This window comes from Bos mutus, chromosome 1, assembly GCF_027580195.1.
Source record: "Bos mutus isolate GX-2022 chromosome 1, NWIPB_WYAK_1.1, whole genome shotgun sequence".
In the NCBI taxonomy this organism is placed as follows: domain Eukaryota; kingdom Metazoa; phylum Chordata; class Mammalia; order Artiodactyla; family Bovidae; genus Bos; species Bos mutus.
Window position 1 is genome coordinate 138,978,849 of NC_091617.1, and position 18,454 is coordinate 138,997,302.

At 43.0% G+C, this 18,454-nt stretch overlaps 1 protein-coding gene across 1 annotated transcript in view; it reads right to left on the reverse strand.

The window, feature by feature from the left end:
• DSCAM (DS cell adhesion molecule) overlaps positions 1 to 18,454 on the reverse strand; it is a 692,286-nt gene that overhangs the window by 29,869 nt on the left and 643,963 nt on the right. The window contains exons 28-29 of the mRNA XM_070363231.1: positions 11,088 to 11,118; positions 4,225 to 4,340 (exon numbers count right to left, since the gene is read on the reverse strand). Of these exons, the coding sequence (XP_070219332.1) occupies positions 4,225 to 4,340; positions 11,088 to 11,118 (147 nt within the window). The remainder of the gene's footprint in view (positions 1 to 4,224; positions 4,341 to 11,087; positions 11,119 to 18,454) is intronic.

The following is an 18,454-nucleotide window of genomic DNA, read 5'->3' on the forward strand; positions in this document are numbered from 1 at the left end:
ATTCCTTCCCTGGAAATAGGCTCATCTGTACCAATTCCCCCTCTCCAGATTCCACTTTATTGTTAATAGCCACAGCAATAAGAACCTCATCTCAACCAGCAAAAACAAAAAAATATTCAAGCACTGAATTAGAATGACTCTAGGACACAAAAAATAGGTTTTCCTTCTTTAAGGAGCATGTCTTAAAGAGAATGACCATGGAGAAAGGCTTCCTGTCTCTCCTGGTTTCTTCTCATTAGGCACACACTGATCTGGGGAGGCCTATTGGGTGGCTGTCCATTTAACAGAGTTTGGGGTTTATGTGTTTGTCAAAAGCTCGCCTGGACACCACCAGCCTTGTCAGCGTCGCAGAGGAATGGGGCTGCTATTGTAAATAAGCAGTTTGTGGTCCATCCCTATTTCTGTTTGTGGTACAAGAAAAACTGCTCTGCGGTGGTCTGTCCTGGGGTGATGGTGAATGTTCAGGATGGGCGTGGGGGGAGGGGAAGAGAAGGGCCAGTCTTCTCGGTGTCCTGATTCCTTGATTTTAACTGTTCTGGGGTATATTTGCCTTCCCACTTCTCCCAAGCTCCAGGGACTCTTCTGCATTCTGTAACTGACTTTTCAAAATGACTCACTTGTCAGATTTCCCAGATCCTACTGGTTCAGACACTTGAAGGTTGGGGAAGCCCGGACACAGATGGATTCACAGCATTTTATGCTTCGGGAGGAGGGGCAGGTGGTCAGGAGGTGTGTCACCGCTGTTCTGTCTCAGATTTTCACTACTTTGTTGTGGTAATAATTTTCTTGTTTTCCTAAGACTTTTTTGACTTCGAGGGATACTTTGACTAGGGTATTTGGATTTTTCATACATTTTCAGGTACCACGGGCTGAGATGATGTTCATATGCAATTATCAGTCAGCCAGGACCACATCGCAGCTGCCTTGACATGGAACGGTAATGGGAAAGTCATAAACAACACTGCTAGACGTCTGTGTCCAAAAAAGGCTCTGAACAGAACGAACCTTACAAAATCAAATTACTCAGGCTCTGGCAGGAGAGGAAAACCTCTTGAAGTCAGAATAAGATTTCTTGGCAGAAAAACATAGGAAGGACTGCCAGGAGGTTGGTTGGTGGCACCCAGCGTATGGTGTAGCCAGGCTGGTGCTACGATGGGAGCCAGGACTCAGCAGCCACCCCTCCACACCCTCTAACAGGGCTGCCTTCCCCTGGAGACAGGTTCTTACAACTGGACCAGTATCAGAGGCCCCACACCTACCTTTGTTTAGATCCCTAACACTGTGCTGTGGTTTCTAGCATACAGACCTGCTAAGAACATACAGAGGACCTGCGGGGTTGGGTGTGCAGTCTTAATGGGGCATTTCAAGTGCCTATCTGTTTTTGAGGTTGGCCATCCATTCCGGCTAGAAATTAATGGCACTCCCATATCAGATCCTTGTAGGCAGAGCCCAGAGCGTTTGAAAGCATCACGTCTCTACGTCCTCAATAACTAGAAAATGCCATCAACCAACTGTCAGGTGCCACTGGGAGGTAAACGACTCTTGGTGATGGACGATCCTGCCACAATTATGGTGCATCTTGGGCGAAGGGTCGTTGCTACGTACAGAAGCGACAGGCAGACCTTTCTCTGCTGTTGGGTCGGCAGTGACCAGCTACTGGGAGGTGACACACCACTCCCAGGATCCGCCCAGTGATCTATTTTATCAGGCATAGGTAGAATTATTAAGTCTAGTGAGGAATAGTTAGCAAATGTCGTAATTGTATTATAAAGTCAAAGGAGTTACAATTTGATTTCTGAACTGATGCTTGAAAGGAAATCTTAGGGGTTTTCCTTAAATTTAATTTTTATTTTATCTTGGAGTATAGTTGATTTATACTAGCTAGCTTCAGGTGTACAGCAAAGTGATTCACTTATAGACACATATCCAGTCCTTTTCAGATTCTTTTCCTGTGAGGGTAATTATGAGTTATAAGCAGAGTTATGAGCAGAGTTGCCTGTGCTATATAGTAGGCCCTTGTTAATTATCTATTTTAAGGGAATCTTAGTTTTAAAGCTCAATTCAGTAGGTTTGATAAAAGAGATTCCGTATATACTATAGGAAAGGTCATGAGAAGCCACACACAGAGCCTTGCCTGATCTGAGCCAACTGATGAAATCTCAGGTACTTCAGGATGGGTCCTCAGACAACACGGCAGTATTTGATCGAGGGCCACCACCTTGGACTTGACCGAGCTGTGTTAAGTGCTGTTATGCCTGAAGCAACCTTGAATCCAGCAACGGCATCCCAGGCCTCAGAATTTAGGAGCCACGAGGTCAGATATTTCTGCTCTTCTATTAGAGACAATACAGGGCAGGGTGGGGACAAGGGGCTACGGAGGGTTCTGGCCTGTTAAAACTGTCTTCCTGGCGGAAGGGATCAAGGGTCCATGCCAGAAGGTGGGTCACTTTTGTCAAACCACAGAGAAGGGCTGTCCTGGGATGGAGTGCCAACAAACATCTTCCAGAACAAACACAGAGTGAAGTTCGAAAAGGGGCAGCCTAGGAAACCTGCCTCAGAGTCTGTTTCCATGGATACCAGGGGGGTCCAGCCATACTTCTAAGGGGAGGGGTTCTGGGAGGTAGCCTTGTTGATATGGAAGCAGGTGACAGCCACCGAAGGTGAAGCAGGGGGCCAGAAGGGGGCTCTGCTTTGGTTCCGCTCCTGTCCGTGTGACCTTCAAGCTACAGAACTTCTTGAAGTCCCTGTTCCTAAGGAGTTTTCCTATGTGCATTGAGAGGAATGAGTTAAATAAATGCACATAAAGTACATATAAAGGATGTGATTGTTTAAAGAGCTCTGAATTATTCTTATTGTTGTTTAGTGACTAAGTCATGTTCAACTCTCTGTGACCCCATGGACTGTAGCCCACCAGGCTCCTCTGTCCATCGGATTTCCCAGGCAAGAATACTGGAGTGAGTTGCCGTTTCCTTCTTCAGGGGATCTTCCCAACCCAGGGATCGAACCCACATCTCCTGTGTCTCCTGCACTGGCGGGTGGATTCTTTACCACTAGCGCCACCTGGGAAGCCCAAGGATTTAATAGCCATATTTAAACAACCCAGTATAATTGGGATGCTCTAAGGACCAAGGCAACCCACTCCAGTATTCTTACCTCAAGAATCCCATGGACAGAGGAGGCTGGTGGGCTACAGTCCATAGGGTTGCAAAGAGTCAGACACGTCTGAGTGATACAAGGACCTAACTAGTAAACTTCAGAAGGGAGCCTCATGTGTTTAGGGAGGCTCTAGGGGCAAGATCAGGGGGCTCTTGTTTGTCCATATTTCCCTGTTCCCTCTGTGTGCTTAGTCATGTCCAACTCTTTTGTGACCCCATGGATGCCGCCTGCCAGGGTCCTCTGGTCATGGAATTTTCCAGGCAAGAATACTGGAGTGTGTTGCTGTTTCCTTTTCCAGGGGATCTTCCCGACTCAGGGATTGAACCTGGGGATTCTTTACCACTGAGCCGCCAGAGAAGCCAAATGAGCTCTTAATAAATGTTAGCTATTCTTCTGATCATTGCAGCAATGGAAATATGAGATGTCTGATTCCAGAATAAATAGAACCATCTAAGCAGGCTGTGTGGACAGAGGACTTAGAGTAGAAAAAGGCCAGAAGGAGTCGAGACACCTGGGTTCAGGGCAGACAGGGGCTGAAGTTCTGCAGGTGTCTGTTTGTGATCATGGAGTAGGGGAACTGGGACTTTTCCAAAGCCGTGAGAAAGAAACCATCACAGGATATCTATGGGGTGCCAAGGGATGGAGAAAGATGCCCTGTGCAAAGACATCTGTAGAATTTAAACGTTTTCTTTAATAAAGTCCTTAGTGGAGTTGAGGAGGAGCTCAGAAAGTGGGTTTCCAAGATGGGGTCTTAGTGTGCAGCCTGTCGTGGCTTGCTTGATTACAGATGTTGTTTCTGTGGAGTGGCACTGACAGCCTCTCAAGGAAAATCCAACTTGGGTCAGAGTTGGGGTTCTCCCAGGTGAACTCTGTGGTTCATCTAAGTTCATGTCCCCCATATTTGCTGGTACTTATTGTTCTCAAAGCAGTTGTCTACCTTCTAACTTGTTTGCTCATGTAACATTCAAGATGTTCCCATATCTAGTATTTTCAGTGGCTCAGGGTTTAGGCAGAGAGGGCATGGCGGTAGCAGCCACATTGTGTAAAGCGGCAAACAGGACACCTTACCGATGGTCTCCATTGTGTCTCTCTCTTCAATCAAGAGCTGAGCCCTGGGTATGTCAATATGCATCCTCAGGGTTTGCTGCTGCTTGCTCAAGGTGTCTGAAGTCCGGGTATTTTTACTGGGAATAAAATAAGGGGGGTACATTAATGAATTTGTTCAGTGTTATATTAGGCACACCAACTAGACTTATTATCTAATTATGTGAATGCTGGTGGGGAGGGGAGGGAAAGGAGCACATGATGGTTTTTTCCTCCTTCATGCAAATGATATTTATTAATATTAAGTTTCAGCAATCAGTTGTGAGGTTCAGAAAATATCAACTGTCAGTAGAGGTTGGTTCTACAACTATCAGTAGAAACTTACTTTGGAATTTCCCATTTCTTGTGTAAAAACCAAACAAATATACATACAGAAACATTCTTAAATCAACAACATTTTCATTGGTTAGACATGAAATATTCTAAAGATGGCAAGGGAGAAAACATGTGTACTGGTTATTCCCTGGATGGGGTTTTACTAGTAAATTTGTTTTCTACATGGAGTCACTTTTTTTTGTTGTTGTTCTAGTAACAAATCATAAACCTTGTTAGCTTTCCTGACAATAGTTTTCTGAATCCAATTACATTTTAGAAGAGAGAGAGAAAAAAAAAAGCAATTACTATAAGAATTTATCTCAAAATTTGTGTACCAGAAAATTGCTCTTAGAGTGAGCTGTCTTCTAAAAGTAAATGAAAATAGGTAGTAAAGCTGTGTGGTATAATCAAGTTCAGTTACAGCTCAGAGTAAAAAAAAAAAAATCTGCATGTTGGACAAAAATACAAAAAAGTCGATAAAAGCTTTAATTAGCAATCCACATTAGAAAAATGGTTGTTCAATCTTTACAGAATTATAAGAATCAAGCAGATTTAAAAATATATTCTGAAATACCCTCCAGAAAGCAGCAACCATTCAGATAATTAAATCAATGTGATAATCTATGGCGTCCCTAAATCTAGCTCATTTACTGCCAAATTCTGTTTTGAGAGAGATTTGTGGTGCTTACCCGCTGTTAATTACATGTAATAGGGGACAATAAAGGTGCGTCTGTACTGAAATCTCAAATGCTGTTAGCTTCAATCAACCATTCACCAGGAGTCCCAGATTCCTCCTCGACCATGAGGACTCTTCCACTCTCGAACCATGTGGTTGATGAATGTCAATAATCCGAAGGTCAAATTCACTCAAGAAGCCCTTTACATGTTTTTATTCAGAGGTCCATGTTCATATTCTGAATATTTCACAATGGCTCTTTCTTCCTTTGGGTGTAAACAAAACAGCCCATGAAAACAGCCGCTGTGAAAGGTACAGCAGGCCTCCTAGGACTTGATCTTGAACCAGATGTTTTTTCTCTTCAGATGAGTAACTGGGTTATGTAGCTAGACCATGCTAATTACGCAGAGCCCAAGTTCAAACGTTTTGGCCTGAATTTTTTGCATGGTCTATAAATGGTTTTAAATTATTTACTTTATCAAGTTCTCACTTTATTTGTGTGTGTATTTAAAGCAAAGATTCAGATCCTTGTACAAAATGAAGAGCATTGGTAACTCGGGGGTCTGTGGTTACGTCAGATAAGCTCTATTTCCACAAAAACATATGGGGAACTCCTCCTCTGTGAATATCTGAGATCTGTTTTGAAACTTCACGAGGGACCAGAGCTTGTCCTTGCACCAAAAATAGAAGTGTGAGCTAGTTCCTTCTGCTCCTCATGAATAGTGATGAGGCAGTCAGCGGCTGCTCAATGAACAGCTAGGAATCCGCACAGCTATACTTAACAGTGAGGGGTCTGCTTGACACAGGAAGCCAGTGACATCACTGCTGTGCTCCAGTGCGATTGGCACAAGGACTGAGAATACGACTGAACTTTGTGAACACGGACAGTCAAAGCTGGAGGTGAATGCCCCTTCACCGCAAGACTAAGCTGCCAAGCCCTGTGGCAGGAAGGTGGGAAAATGACCCCATAAACCTTAAGATTCAAAGTCTAATTGTCCCTCCTCCCTTTGCACTTGCTGTTTCCTTTGCTGGGTCACAATCCCCCGGCCCAAAGGCATGTAGTTCCCCTCTCTGTCCCTCTTTTCAGAGAAGCCAGCTGGCCCCACTGTGGGAACTCCCCATTCTCCACTTAATTTTGTCTCCTCAGCACTTACAACTTTCTAGCAGGTGTTTGAATGAGTTATTTATAATGTATCTCTGCCAATGGACTATAAGCTTCCTAAAGGGTATTTTCATCTCTTCTGTCCCCTGTATAGCCCTGAAACTTGGGACAGTAAGTGACTGAAGTAGGTGCTCAATTAAGATTTGTTGAAGGTTGTTGAATGAATAATGCTTGGACACAATGGGAGCTGAGTCACACCTCCAGAAGCCTGTACTTTAGAGTCAATAACATCCTCCTCAATCTAAAAAGGTTATTAGATCTCAAGCAAGTTGCTTCTTTATCTTAATCTGTGCTGCCATATTCTATGATCTATTGTTACATGAAGGTTGATTTCCCTAAGCTATAACAATTGGTCATTAGAATAGCAGCAAACCTTTTTTTAAAAAAAGCTAATTAAGGAAACTTCATTTGTAATCTGAAAAAAGATCTGAATGTTTTTACGGTGGAAGCAAAATTGCCTCTTTTATATGATATGGGATCATGCTAAATATATTAGCTAGTTATTATTGAAATATAATCATCTGCCATCCATTTGCCATCTGGCTGTCTGATTAAAGTGACAGAGGGCTGAAGCTGGTTCCTGGTGGATGGTATTTCTGGGCTCAGCCAATAAATTATGTGCAATGGCTACAACTTCATAAAGTCAATATTTCCTTAAGCTTTGGCGGGGGGTGGGGGGGGAAACTAATGACAATGTTTGCATAGCATCTCCCTTCCTCCCCAAAATTTGATATGGAACATTCTATAAGTATAAAGTAACTGTAAAGATATCAGGATATATCTCATTGTAATAGCTGGGTGAGCATTTTCACTGTTGCTGAAGCTGAAGCTCCAATACTTTGGCAACCTGATGTGAAGAGCCAACTCATTGGAAAAGACCCTGATGCTGGGAAAGACTGAGGGCAGGAGGAGAAGGGGGCAGCAGAGGATAAGATGGTGACATTGCATCACCAACTCAATGGACATGAGTTTGAGTAAACTTCAGGAGAGAGTGAAGGACATGGGAGCCTAGCGTGCTGTTTATGGGGTTTCAAAGAGTCAGACATGACTTAGTGACTGAATGACAACAAATAAACATATAAACATAAAAAAACTAAACTAACTTGAACTCTCAATCTGAGTTCACTTCTCTTTAGTACTTCTTCTACTTCACTACTCACAACTAGCTTTCTTATTAATACTGGTCTCTGGACACTAACTATGTGTTACTTAGTGCCTTAAGGCAACCCAGTCTCACCTTTGAGAAAGCTGGTATGCTTGAAAAACATTTTTCTTGCCTCATCCTAGAGAAGGAAAACACTTTCTATCTGTGCACGGTGGGTGACGTCCCCCTTCTCTCTCCTCTACCAGGTGACTTGCTTGGGTGGCATGGAGGAAGGTCCACAGGCGTGGGAACCAGCAATGGCAGGTGGCAGCAGGTGGGGCAGGGTTCCCCCAGAGTGGGGTCCAGCTTGTCTGTGTTTGTCGTGCGGTTGCACCTGCCTGTCTGGCTCTGGGACAGCCAACGTCACTGAAATCTGTAGATCCTTCCTTAAGGAGTGTGAATGGATGGTGAATGTTGCATTCACCTAGATCACAGGATGATACAGCTGGGAACTATTTCCAGCAGTTGTTTCTAGATGAGAGAAGCAGGGCACAGAGAGAGAAAAGGATGCCCTCCAGATCACAAAACCAGCCAGTGGCAGCATCTAGAACTTAGGTCTGTGATTCTATGTCCCAGGCTGCTCAGTCCTCACCTTCTGAGAGAAAGAAGTGGTGAAGATAGGGGACAGCGATTCTACAGGCTTCTCTGTGCCAATAGATCTGACATTCCTAGACTTCCAGGGCCACATTTGGAACATGGTTGGCCTTAACCTGACCAGACAGGGGACAAGGTCTTTTGTTGCTTGACCTGTTAACCTGCCAACCTTAGGTTAAACTGACCCTTCAAGAATAAAAGAATTGCTTTTTTTGATTTATCAACCAATTTATTATTTCCATTTAATTCATAAACATGTGTTTCAATAACTATTGTCCGAGAAAAATCAGATAGGCTGTGATACCTCTACATAAAATATAAATACGTTCTGGGTACAGGCACTTGGCCTAGAATGATTGACTGTTTTTTCATTTCTTTTTCCCTAGAGATGAGCCATGATGAAAGATATATATTCTGGTCCTCTGGTTCAATCATTTATTATTGAACTTTTTTTTTTTTAATTGGGGGATAATTGCTTTACAATGTTGTGTTGGTTTCTGCTGTGAACAACACAAATCAGTCATAATTTTTATATATATATATATATATATATATATATATATATATCCCCTCCTCATTGCTTTTACTTCTAAATTAATCCCATAAAAATCCACCTATGTGAGGAGCTTGGAAATTCTCCTCCTTTTCAATCATTTTCATCCTTTGGGAGAAAACTACCTTAAATATCTTAAGTGGGAGTAATTACTAGTTTTAATGTTCCTAATTTCATGTTGGCAACTGTCACCTGCTAATATCATTACTGATTCCTGTTCTTATCAATAGGTGGTCTTTCTGCCATGGTAATTGCCCCTATTAACAAAGAAGGAAGAAGATGCTTTCTGACGTCTTACCTGGCATTCATGAGGGAGAGAACACAGCAGAGAAGCTAACTCCACATCACACTAATGAAAGAAATGTTGCACTTGTCAGGAAATGCAGACCTCCCTCCAGGGACATGGGCTTTGGGCAAGGTTGAGGGTCTAGGAGATGACGAAGGAAGTGGCCAGAAGCTATCTGGGAGGACACACAGCTGCAAGCACCAGGCTAGGGCACAGATCACTGAGGCGGACTGGGCTGCAGACAGGGACGGGCCCCTGGGCTGAGCAGATCACACCCACTCTAAAGCGGGCATCAAAGGCAGATGCAGACAGCCGTGGTCATTGAGGCTGTGTCTAGTGTGGTCAGAGCACTTCCAAGAGAAGCCAGAAAGCCATAGTTTTGTGTGAAATGTCTTGATTTTTAAATGTCATCAACAATTTTATATTTGTAAGGCTGCATTATAACTTACTGTATTAGATAATTTTTATAAATCAAATGACTCTGGCTTGTTTTCCAGATGTTTTGTCAGATTTGTTCAACACAAGTGCACGTGTGTCTGGCAGCCTTCCCTGCGACCACTAGCCAACAAGGACGGGCTTGCACAAAAGCTTGGGCCCAAGACACTTCATACAGCTTTTCATAATTTTCTCATGCAAGTTTGATCTAGTGTGATAGGATTAGACAGATGAAGAAGATATTTTACAGGCCATTTGAATCTCTGAGCTCTACTCTGAGCTCCAGATTGGTGCTACCAGCTTCACTGGAAGCTTAAAAAGCATCCTCAGTTCAACATGATCCATGCAAGTCCTTTCATTCTGATCAATATCCCCTTCCTTTGCCCTACATTAAAAAGGTCCATACACCAAATCTGTCATCCTAATCTCGGCATATGGCACCAATGTTTATCTAACTGCTCACACCAACGATTTCAGAGTCATCCTTGAGTCCTTCATTATCTGTTACTAACAATTCATATTGTTTCAAACCACAGCATGGGCAAACAAAGGTGTCTGTGAGAAACGTAACCCATGGGCCAGTGGTATTCAACCTCTGTCTTAGGTCTTCAGGATACTGCTATGGACACGTCTCTTTGTGAATGATAAGAAAGTACTACTTTGATATGGAAGGGTAAGGCAGGAAGTTAAAGCCAACTGTGGTGGGGTAGGGTCTGGGAAGAGACCTTATATGCCATTGTTTTTATCTTCTACATTAGTCATCCTAGAATGACAATATCAAAGTCACCATCGGGGCCCTGATGTTTTTCTTTCTTTTTTCATTTTGGTTGTACCTTACAGGATCTTAGTTTCCTCATCAGGGATCAAACCCAGGCCCCAGGCAGTGAAAGTGCTGACTCCTAACCACCGGACTGTCAGAGAAGTCCCCTGACATTCTTCTCACCTGGTTCCTAGACACTGATTATCCTCCTGTTACTTTTGGTTTAAATTTTTATCATAGACAGTGCAAATATGGGAGTGGCTTGTACAGTTACGAACACGCTCTTATTCAGTTATGCCTAGTTGTTCATTCATTCAACAGCTATGAGTGGAACAATTATAGTGCTGGTTTCTCATAACTCAGTGATGAGACAGGTTATGACCTCTGAGGCCAGACTAAACAGATATTTGCAGTAGAAGTTGGTGGGTGCTCTGGTGGAGGGGGTGCTGAAGAAGCCATGGGAGGTGAAGGCAAAGAGTTTTTATTGATCAGCCCATCAATTTGAACCCATTTCCTTTTGTGGATTCCTTCTCACCTGGCTAACATTAGGAAGAAGGCTTGACCTTAAGGTGGCATATTTGGTGGAAGCAAAACCAAAGCTTCTTATTGATACTTATAATGTGTCTCCTTATTCTCAGGTTAATGGGAAATATTCTATTGGTTGAGTCTATCAGCAGCAGCAGCAGCCAATAAGATAACTACCTACAGTGTGCATAACAGCGCATTACTTGGTATCTACTCCAACTAGGCATTACATGGCTATTTAGTTTCCTAGAATGAAAACTATACGTCAGATAGAAAATGGATTATCGAGACAGTCATTAAATGAAAAGAAATCATCAAAACAAGTTGGAAATTGCTCTTTTAAACATGATATTTAGGACACTAGATCTTTTTCTTACCTCATGAGCATTTCAGCTAAACTCTTTGCATCTGGGGAAAGAAAGCTAATATTAGTACAAGATAAACAACTCACTAACATTCACTTAAGCATTTCTGACAAATATTCTACAGAATCAGATAACAATAGCCATTTTTAAATGTAATAGTATATTGAGATCACTACTAATAACTGAAACTTTTATGGATTCCTTATTTCTTCTAAATGAGGCACATATAAATAGCCACAAAAATTCTCAGATACATGATAAAGGTTTTATTATAACCTATTCATTTGTCACTTTTCAAAAACCATTTTTATTTTCAGAAGTCAGAAAATGAACATCTTGCAAGTAATTCATTATATAGTACAAATTCCAATCTTTTTGTTATCAAAATGAAAAAGCTTATGATCTCTTAAAAAAGTCATTATTAGAGAGCTATGCATCTGTTTCGTTGATCAAATAATTATATACACTGCATATCACTATGTCTGGAAACCTAGATGTTTATTTCAAACTCAGAAATAAAACTTTTTAAATTTCTTTCCTCTGAGGACACTGTTTACCAAGACCTGGTTACCACTCCTGGTAAAAGAAATCCTGCCTAAAAATTATGTAAATTAAAAAAAAAAACTTTTTGGATGGCATCATTTTGAAATTCTAATTTCTCTTAAAATATAATTTGTTCCTTTTACACATTTTTGTCCTGACAAAAAAATGAATGTTTCCTTTCTTAGAACACAAGGGTCTTCATATTTTTCTTTCAATTTTCTTTAAAAAGCTTTGATGTTAAATGTTCAATGAATGGAACTTTCTGGGAATGGATTCAGCTGACTGTGAGTGTGAGTGAAGCAATGCATTTGTTGGAGCATTTTGGTTTTGGGGGGCTGACCCTTGAATGCAGTCGCTTTCGTGTCAGGGAGCAGGATGCTATAACTGGGAGGTGTGGATGGACAGTCACAGGAATAGCCACACACAGGCAGTCATCCTGTGAACCAAAGCACTGCTCTTCAAGTCAGGGTGCCAAGTCCCACCTACAAGGAGGCCCCGGGCTTGTGCACAGATGGGTGCAGTCTGGGAAGTGAAACAGCTCCCTTCACCCCATCCATATGGCAAAGCAAAGAAGGCAAAGCAGCATTGAATTTCCCATTTATCTGCATTTACATTTATCTGCAAAGACAAGATAAGCTTCTTCCCTTCCTGAATGATTTAACACTTGCAAAGTAAATATACATATACACACATATAAGGTGCCAGAAGCTTGGGATTAATTAGCTCTATGGAACAACCAAGCACTGGCTAGTTCAATGCTCTAAAAAGAGGCTGGAATTCCGCTGCACATCAGCTCACAATGTGAAGGGAACTCAGACTCAGACGTCTTCAGGATGGATCTGTGTTCCTTGTTCTGACACCATCATCATTCTTTTTCTATTCCTGAAGCTAATCACCACAGCTTTCTCTCCTGTGATTTTTTTTTCCTACCAATGTGCCAAGGAAAGACAGCTTCCAACCAGTGGGGATAGAGGTCCCTCTGGTACTGACAAGCTCCAAAGCAAAATTTCTGTGTCTACAATTAATAGGCAGCTTCATCCACATGCTTCGGTACCCAAAGCTTCTTTGGTCTACCCTTCCCTATGCTCATCACTTACAGTGGATCCCTTTCTCTGTCTATCTTGACTACTATTTCCTCCTTCTGACTCATCTGAAGCTGTGAGCAACATCATCTTCATGGAAACTCGCTTCTTCTGTGAGCCCCCCTTGAGGAAGCTGAGAGTTGGTGGAGTGTGAAGCTGGTGGAGAGTCTGGATGACATAGCTGGCATCAGAGACCAGGCACGAATGTCTCCTGGGGGTGGGGCCAAGTAGACTAGGGTCACATGCTAGGAACCCGGATTACTTGGGACTGCCAGCCCACGTCCCCTTTATACCCATCTGAGCCCTCCTTCAGAAATCAGGAAACTGGGATCCAGATACATTCAATCATTTGCCGCAGCTGAGCAGGTAATCATAACTAGTGTCTGTTGATACAAACTCTTTTAAAATCATTATCCTCAAAGTTTTTTATACTGGAGTGGGTAGCCATTCCCTTCTCCAGGGGATCTTTCTGACCCAGGGATTGAACCCCGGTCTCCTGCATGGCAGGTGGATTCTTTACCATCTGAGCCACCAGGGAAGCCCTTTATCTATAGAGGTGGACACATGTCATATCCTTAGGGCCACACAGAGGACTGCATTCCTCATGACAGCTGACCAAGGGACACACCCTGGCAGGCACTGCCTCAGGCTGGGTCAGTTGTAGAGGAAGTAAGACTGATATCACCTTAAAGAGAGCGCACACTAACAGGGAGAATGCTCCAGGGCACAGAAGGAGCCAGTGGTGGAATTCTGAGCTCCTTTAGGAAGCAAGGAAACAGCAATTTGGGTGCAGGCTGAGATACCTGGCTTCAGACATATCGAGTCCTTTAATGTATTAAAGTAAATTGTGGGGCGGGGGGCAGTTGGGAGAGATGTCAAGGATATGATGGGTTCTGGGTCTTCTGTTCATACAGGGGGCGGGGAGAAGAAAAGGAAGAACTCTGGACACTCTCCTCTTTAAGGGCAAGAAGGGGATGTGGGACAAATTAAGAGAATATTTTTAAAATCATGGAGTCGTGGATTCTTAAAAGCATCATAGACTTTTCAAATCCTCCTCTAATAAATGTCTGAATCCCTTCCAGAGTGCCCTGGACAGATGCTACAATGAGCCGGGGCCAAGAGTAGCCCCAGGGAAGACAATACCTTTGCTGACCGGACAGTGCCTACATCTCCTCCATCACTGACCTGGCTTCCATGCCTGTTGAGGGCTCCCAACTCAACACATCAGTCTCCCTAGGACTTCAGCTTTTTTCAGTCTCCCCAGTCCAATTCTCATTTCCTCATCAGCATCTCCCTCTTTGGTCTGTCCAGCTCCAGACTCTCAGCCCTCTAAGCAGCTTGCCCACAGCAGAAAGGGCAGAAATGGCTCTGAGTCACACCCCTCACTAGGTCACATCTGTGCTCTGAAATTCTCAAAGGAGACTCCCTGCCAATAGGACTCCTCAGCTCAGGGTACCAGCCTCCTGTGCTGGACCTAGTTGTCTTTCTAGCTTGGTTCCCTCTTACTTTGAACCGCCAACCCTCTCTGAGTTTTTATTCTTGCATTATCTGCCAAGAGCCCCCATGATTTTATTCCTCCAAGCCCTTGCCCCCACCCTTCCCCCAGACATGAGTTGCTCTGTACACCCTCCCGACCCAGCAGGTGATGCTGGTGTTCTGGTTTCCTGGGCTTCTGAGGACCTGTGTACCTGTCTAGCATCTCTGCATCTGTTCAGCTCAGTCTTGGCACTTTGCATCATGACTTCCTGGTTTCACGCTGTCTCTCTAATGGCCCTTTTGTCTTTATCTCCAGACTCTGGTATAATAAAGCCACACAGTCTTTTCCTGAGGATATAATTCATTATGAAAAACACCTTCCTATTCTTGTGTTGAAATCCCTTGATGTAATTTCTCCTTGGCTATAAGAAGGGCACCTTCTGGAACCACTGAGAAGCCATTTGAATATTTCCAGGTAGCTGGCATGTCCGAGGTAGCTTGGCTTCAGTGTTCTCTTTTCTGGGCTGAATTCTCTAATTTTCTCAATCACTCCTCAGACGGCAGAATTTCTAGGCAATTCTCCACTTGGGACTCTCTTCTATGGAAGACCTGTGATTTCTTGTTGTCCTTTATTAAATAAGGCTAAGCGCAGAAACTGGTAAATTTTTTGATAGTCTCTTACCCACTGTTGGGAACACAGTGCTCATTATATGTTACATAAATGAATTTTTCACAACTTACATTGGAGACTTTCCAATTATCCCTATTAAATTTTATCTCCTTGGTTTTAGCCTTTCATCCTGTACTACATTAGCTCCCACCTGGATTTATGCCATCTCAGAAATCAGCTTAGCTCGCCTGTATTTCAGCCCAGTGCTGTAACCTGGCCCTCTCTTCTTTATCAACCCTGTCAAAGTGCAAATAGGATTTGTCCAGGCTGTGGCTGATCCCTATCATGTCCTTTGATGCTCACAAACTATCCTATAACCTAAACTAATTTACTTCAATCTACTGTTTCTAGAACTTACTGTTTTTTTGAAAATGGGTATGGAGTATAGTTCCTAACACCTCTAATCTGATTGTTCAAAGATGATGTACAAAGGTCCTTGGGATTATGTCTGAAAACATTTTGTTCAGAATCTTAAAAAAATTTTTTTGGGGGGACTTTGCAATACTTTGGCCACCTGATGCAAAGAGCCGACTCATTGGAAAAGACCCTGAAGATGGGAAAGATTGAGGACAGGAGGAGAAGACAGTGACAGAGGATGAAATGGTTAGATGGCATCACCGACTCAATGGACATGAGTTTGAGCAAATTCTGGGAGAGAGTGGAGGGCAGGAAGCCTGACATGCTGTAGTCTGTGGGGTCCAAAGAGTCAGACACGACTGAGTGACTGAACAACAGCAATGGAGGGAACCACACGACACCTTGGCTAATCTTTCCAGTGAGAGAAACCATCCCTCTTGGGGATTATCACTGCATCGACTGGTGCCCGCAGTTTGGTTCTCATCATCTGGGGTCCTGTGTAATAGTTTGTTGTAAGCCTGGCTTGCCTGATCTACACGCAAGGAGTTAGGAAGATGACTTTAGGTAGCATCCTCTCCAGTCCTCCCCAAATCACTAGCACATAGTCGGTTTTGAAAGAGTAAATCAATTTAAATAATCAGAGGCTTTGATGATTTTCTCAAACAACCCAAGTTATCCTTTTTCCTTTTCCTTCCTGCCATCGCTCCCTCCCTTCCTTTCTCAAAATCCCCCTCATCTTTCCTTCTTTTTCTATAATTCATTTTTCACATTTTCTGGTCTTAATAGCACCTCTCTTGGTTCACACCAAAGTAAAACAGATGCTGAGTCCGTCTTCTTCTACCTGCCATCTGTTAAGATGAGAACATCATCTCAAGTCTTCTTTTCCTTCTTTCCCAACACAGCTCCACGCTCTTTTGTGTTGTCTGCCACTTTTTTCCTCCACAAATTTCAGCTCAGTCTGAGATTTAGACTTTGTGACACCTTTCTAAAGCCTTGGCTGTTTCTCTATACCCATCATTGGCTCTGTGCTCTTCCCTTCATCTTTCAGTCTGGGAGATGATGGAGACAGATTACCAGGCTTTCCTAGTGATACTCAATGATGGAAAAACGCAGTTTCAAAAAATTACATGTGGTAACACTCAGGATGTGCAAAGAGGGCTGGAAGATGATAGCTGAGAGGAGAATTTGGGCATCTTAAGGTAACTGACCCCCTGCCTTTAGGAGAGCATTTTCATTTGAGGGGTTGGGGGAGCAGTGAGACAGGATTCAGAGGAGCTTGTGAGACATGGTATAGTTGACTGTCAAAGAGTCTTTCAAGAATTCAGAGGGGAAAAGAAGTGGAGAGAAGGGCAGTAGGTTAAGAATAGGCAAGCAAAAAGGAATCCTTTTTCTTTAAATATAGGGGGGCCTGGGTAGTAATGAATATAGAGATAAGAAATGAACAAACCAAATATCTTTCATGGGGAAAAATAAAATGATAAAGTCATTATTGATTCTGTGTTTAATTCCATGTTTCTTTGACATATCTTTTTAAGCTAGCTTAATACGGATGTGATAGACTATTTCTTTCCTGGATGTTCCAAAACTGAAGAAGTGTGATGGAGAAAGGACTGGGTAGAAAAAAGTGATCTCAGCTCTCCTGCTAGTCCCTACCTAACTGATGTGTGGTTTTCAAGTTCCCTTCAGTTTTCACGTCAGCAAAATAGAACACAGCAGTGTCAAGATGTCAAGTTTATTCATACCTATTTGCACAGCTATTAAGAGACTAAAGCAAGACAATATAAAGACTTATGGAAAAAGGAAGAAGAAAGCATGGAAAATGCTAGCACTCTGTCAATTAATTGTGGTTCAGTTTTCGGGGAGAGGCATCCCAGCTGGGTAAAAGCATCACAGGGTGGTCTCCCCTGTTCCCTGTTCTTTGTGAACCATCCCTCCCGAGGGGTCTGCACTCGGGTTAGGCGTTCTTATCAACGAGGCAGCACAGGCGTCCAGCACTGCAGCTGTGTTAGTCCTGAGCACATGCTCTAATGTTTATTTTATTTTTTAAAGATTTTTTTTTGATGTGGACCATTTTTAAAGACTTTATTGAATTTGTTATTAATAAAATATTGCTTCTTTTTTTATGTTTTGGTTTCTTGGCCACAAGATGTGGGGTCTTAGTTCCCTGATCAGGGATGGAACCCGCCTCCCCTGCATTGAAGGTCGAAGTCTTTAAGCACAGGACCACCAGGGAAGTCCCTTATGTTTCTTTAAAAAAGAGGACTCTCATTTATAGGCACATCATCACTTTCATCTCCGGAGTTCTAGTTAAGTGAATGGGATTTGCTTTGCTTCATACCTCTCCAGGGCAATCACATGCACATGCGTCCCAAACACAAAACCAACTTGAGAGTAGCAGATTTCCCCCTGCTTTGCGTGCATGCTAAACTGCTTCAGTCGTGTCCAAATCTGTGCAACCCTATGGACGGTAGTCCACCAGGTTCCTCTGTCCATGGGATTCTCCAGGCAAGAATACTGGAGTGGGTTGTCCTGCCCTCCTCCAGGGGATCTTCCCAACCCAGGAATTGAACCACATCACTTATATCTCCTACATTGGCAGGTGTGTTCTTTACCTAGTGGGTGTCACCTGGGAAGCCCCTTCCCCTGATTTACCATCTCTCAAAAGCTCTTACTTGCAAGCTCCCTCAACAACAATCCCTGCTTTTCTGTGGAATTGAAAGGGAGCTCATAAAGCAGCTATTTTTTTAAGGGCTCTAAAGCCTCCATTTACATTTTTATAGGCTTGAAAAAAGGACCCCCAATCATCTAGTCAAATGAAAGCTGATTCCAAAGCCATGATAAAATACATAACCCAGAAAAGAAGACCATATATTCTTGCCATCTCAGAAAACGGAAAATACAAACATGGACAAAATAGAACCCACAGGCAGGGCAAAGCCCTGGGTTGAGACCACCTGGCTCCCTCCTGCTCCTGCCTGCACCCTGCCCACCCCCGTGCCCTGATCCTTGCTCCGTGGCTGCCATTGGCCTGGCTCTGTTCCCATCCCTCTGTTCCTGGGCTTTCCCACTGTAAGATATAGAAACCCTTTTTAAAAATTTAGTTCTGCCATAACACACTTGAAGTTTTGAAAGGATGATTTTTAAGAAATGAAGGTCAAAAGGATAAAAAGAAAGAAAACAGAAAGGAATGAAGAAGGAAGAAAATGCAAAGCTGAGAACTACAGTTTCAGACTTCTGATCCCATCTCAGCC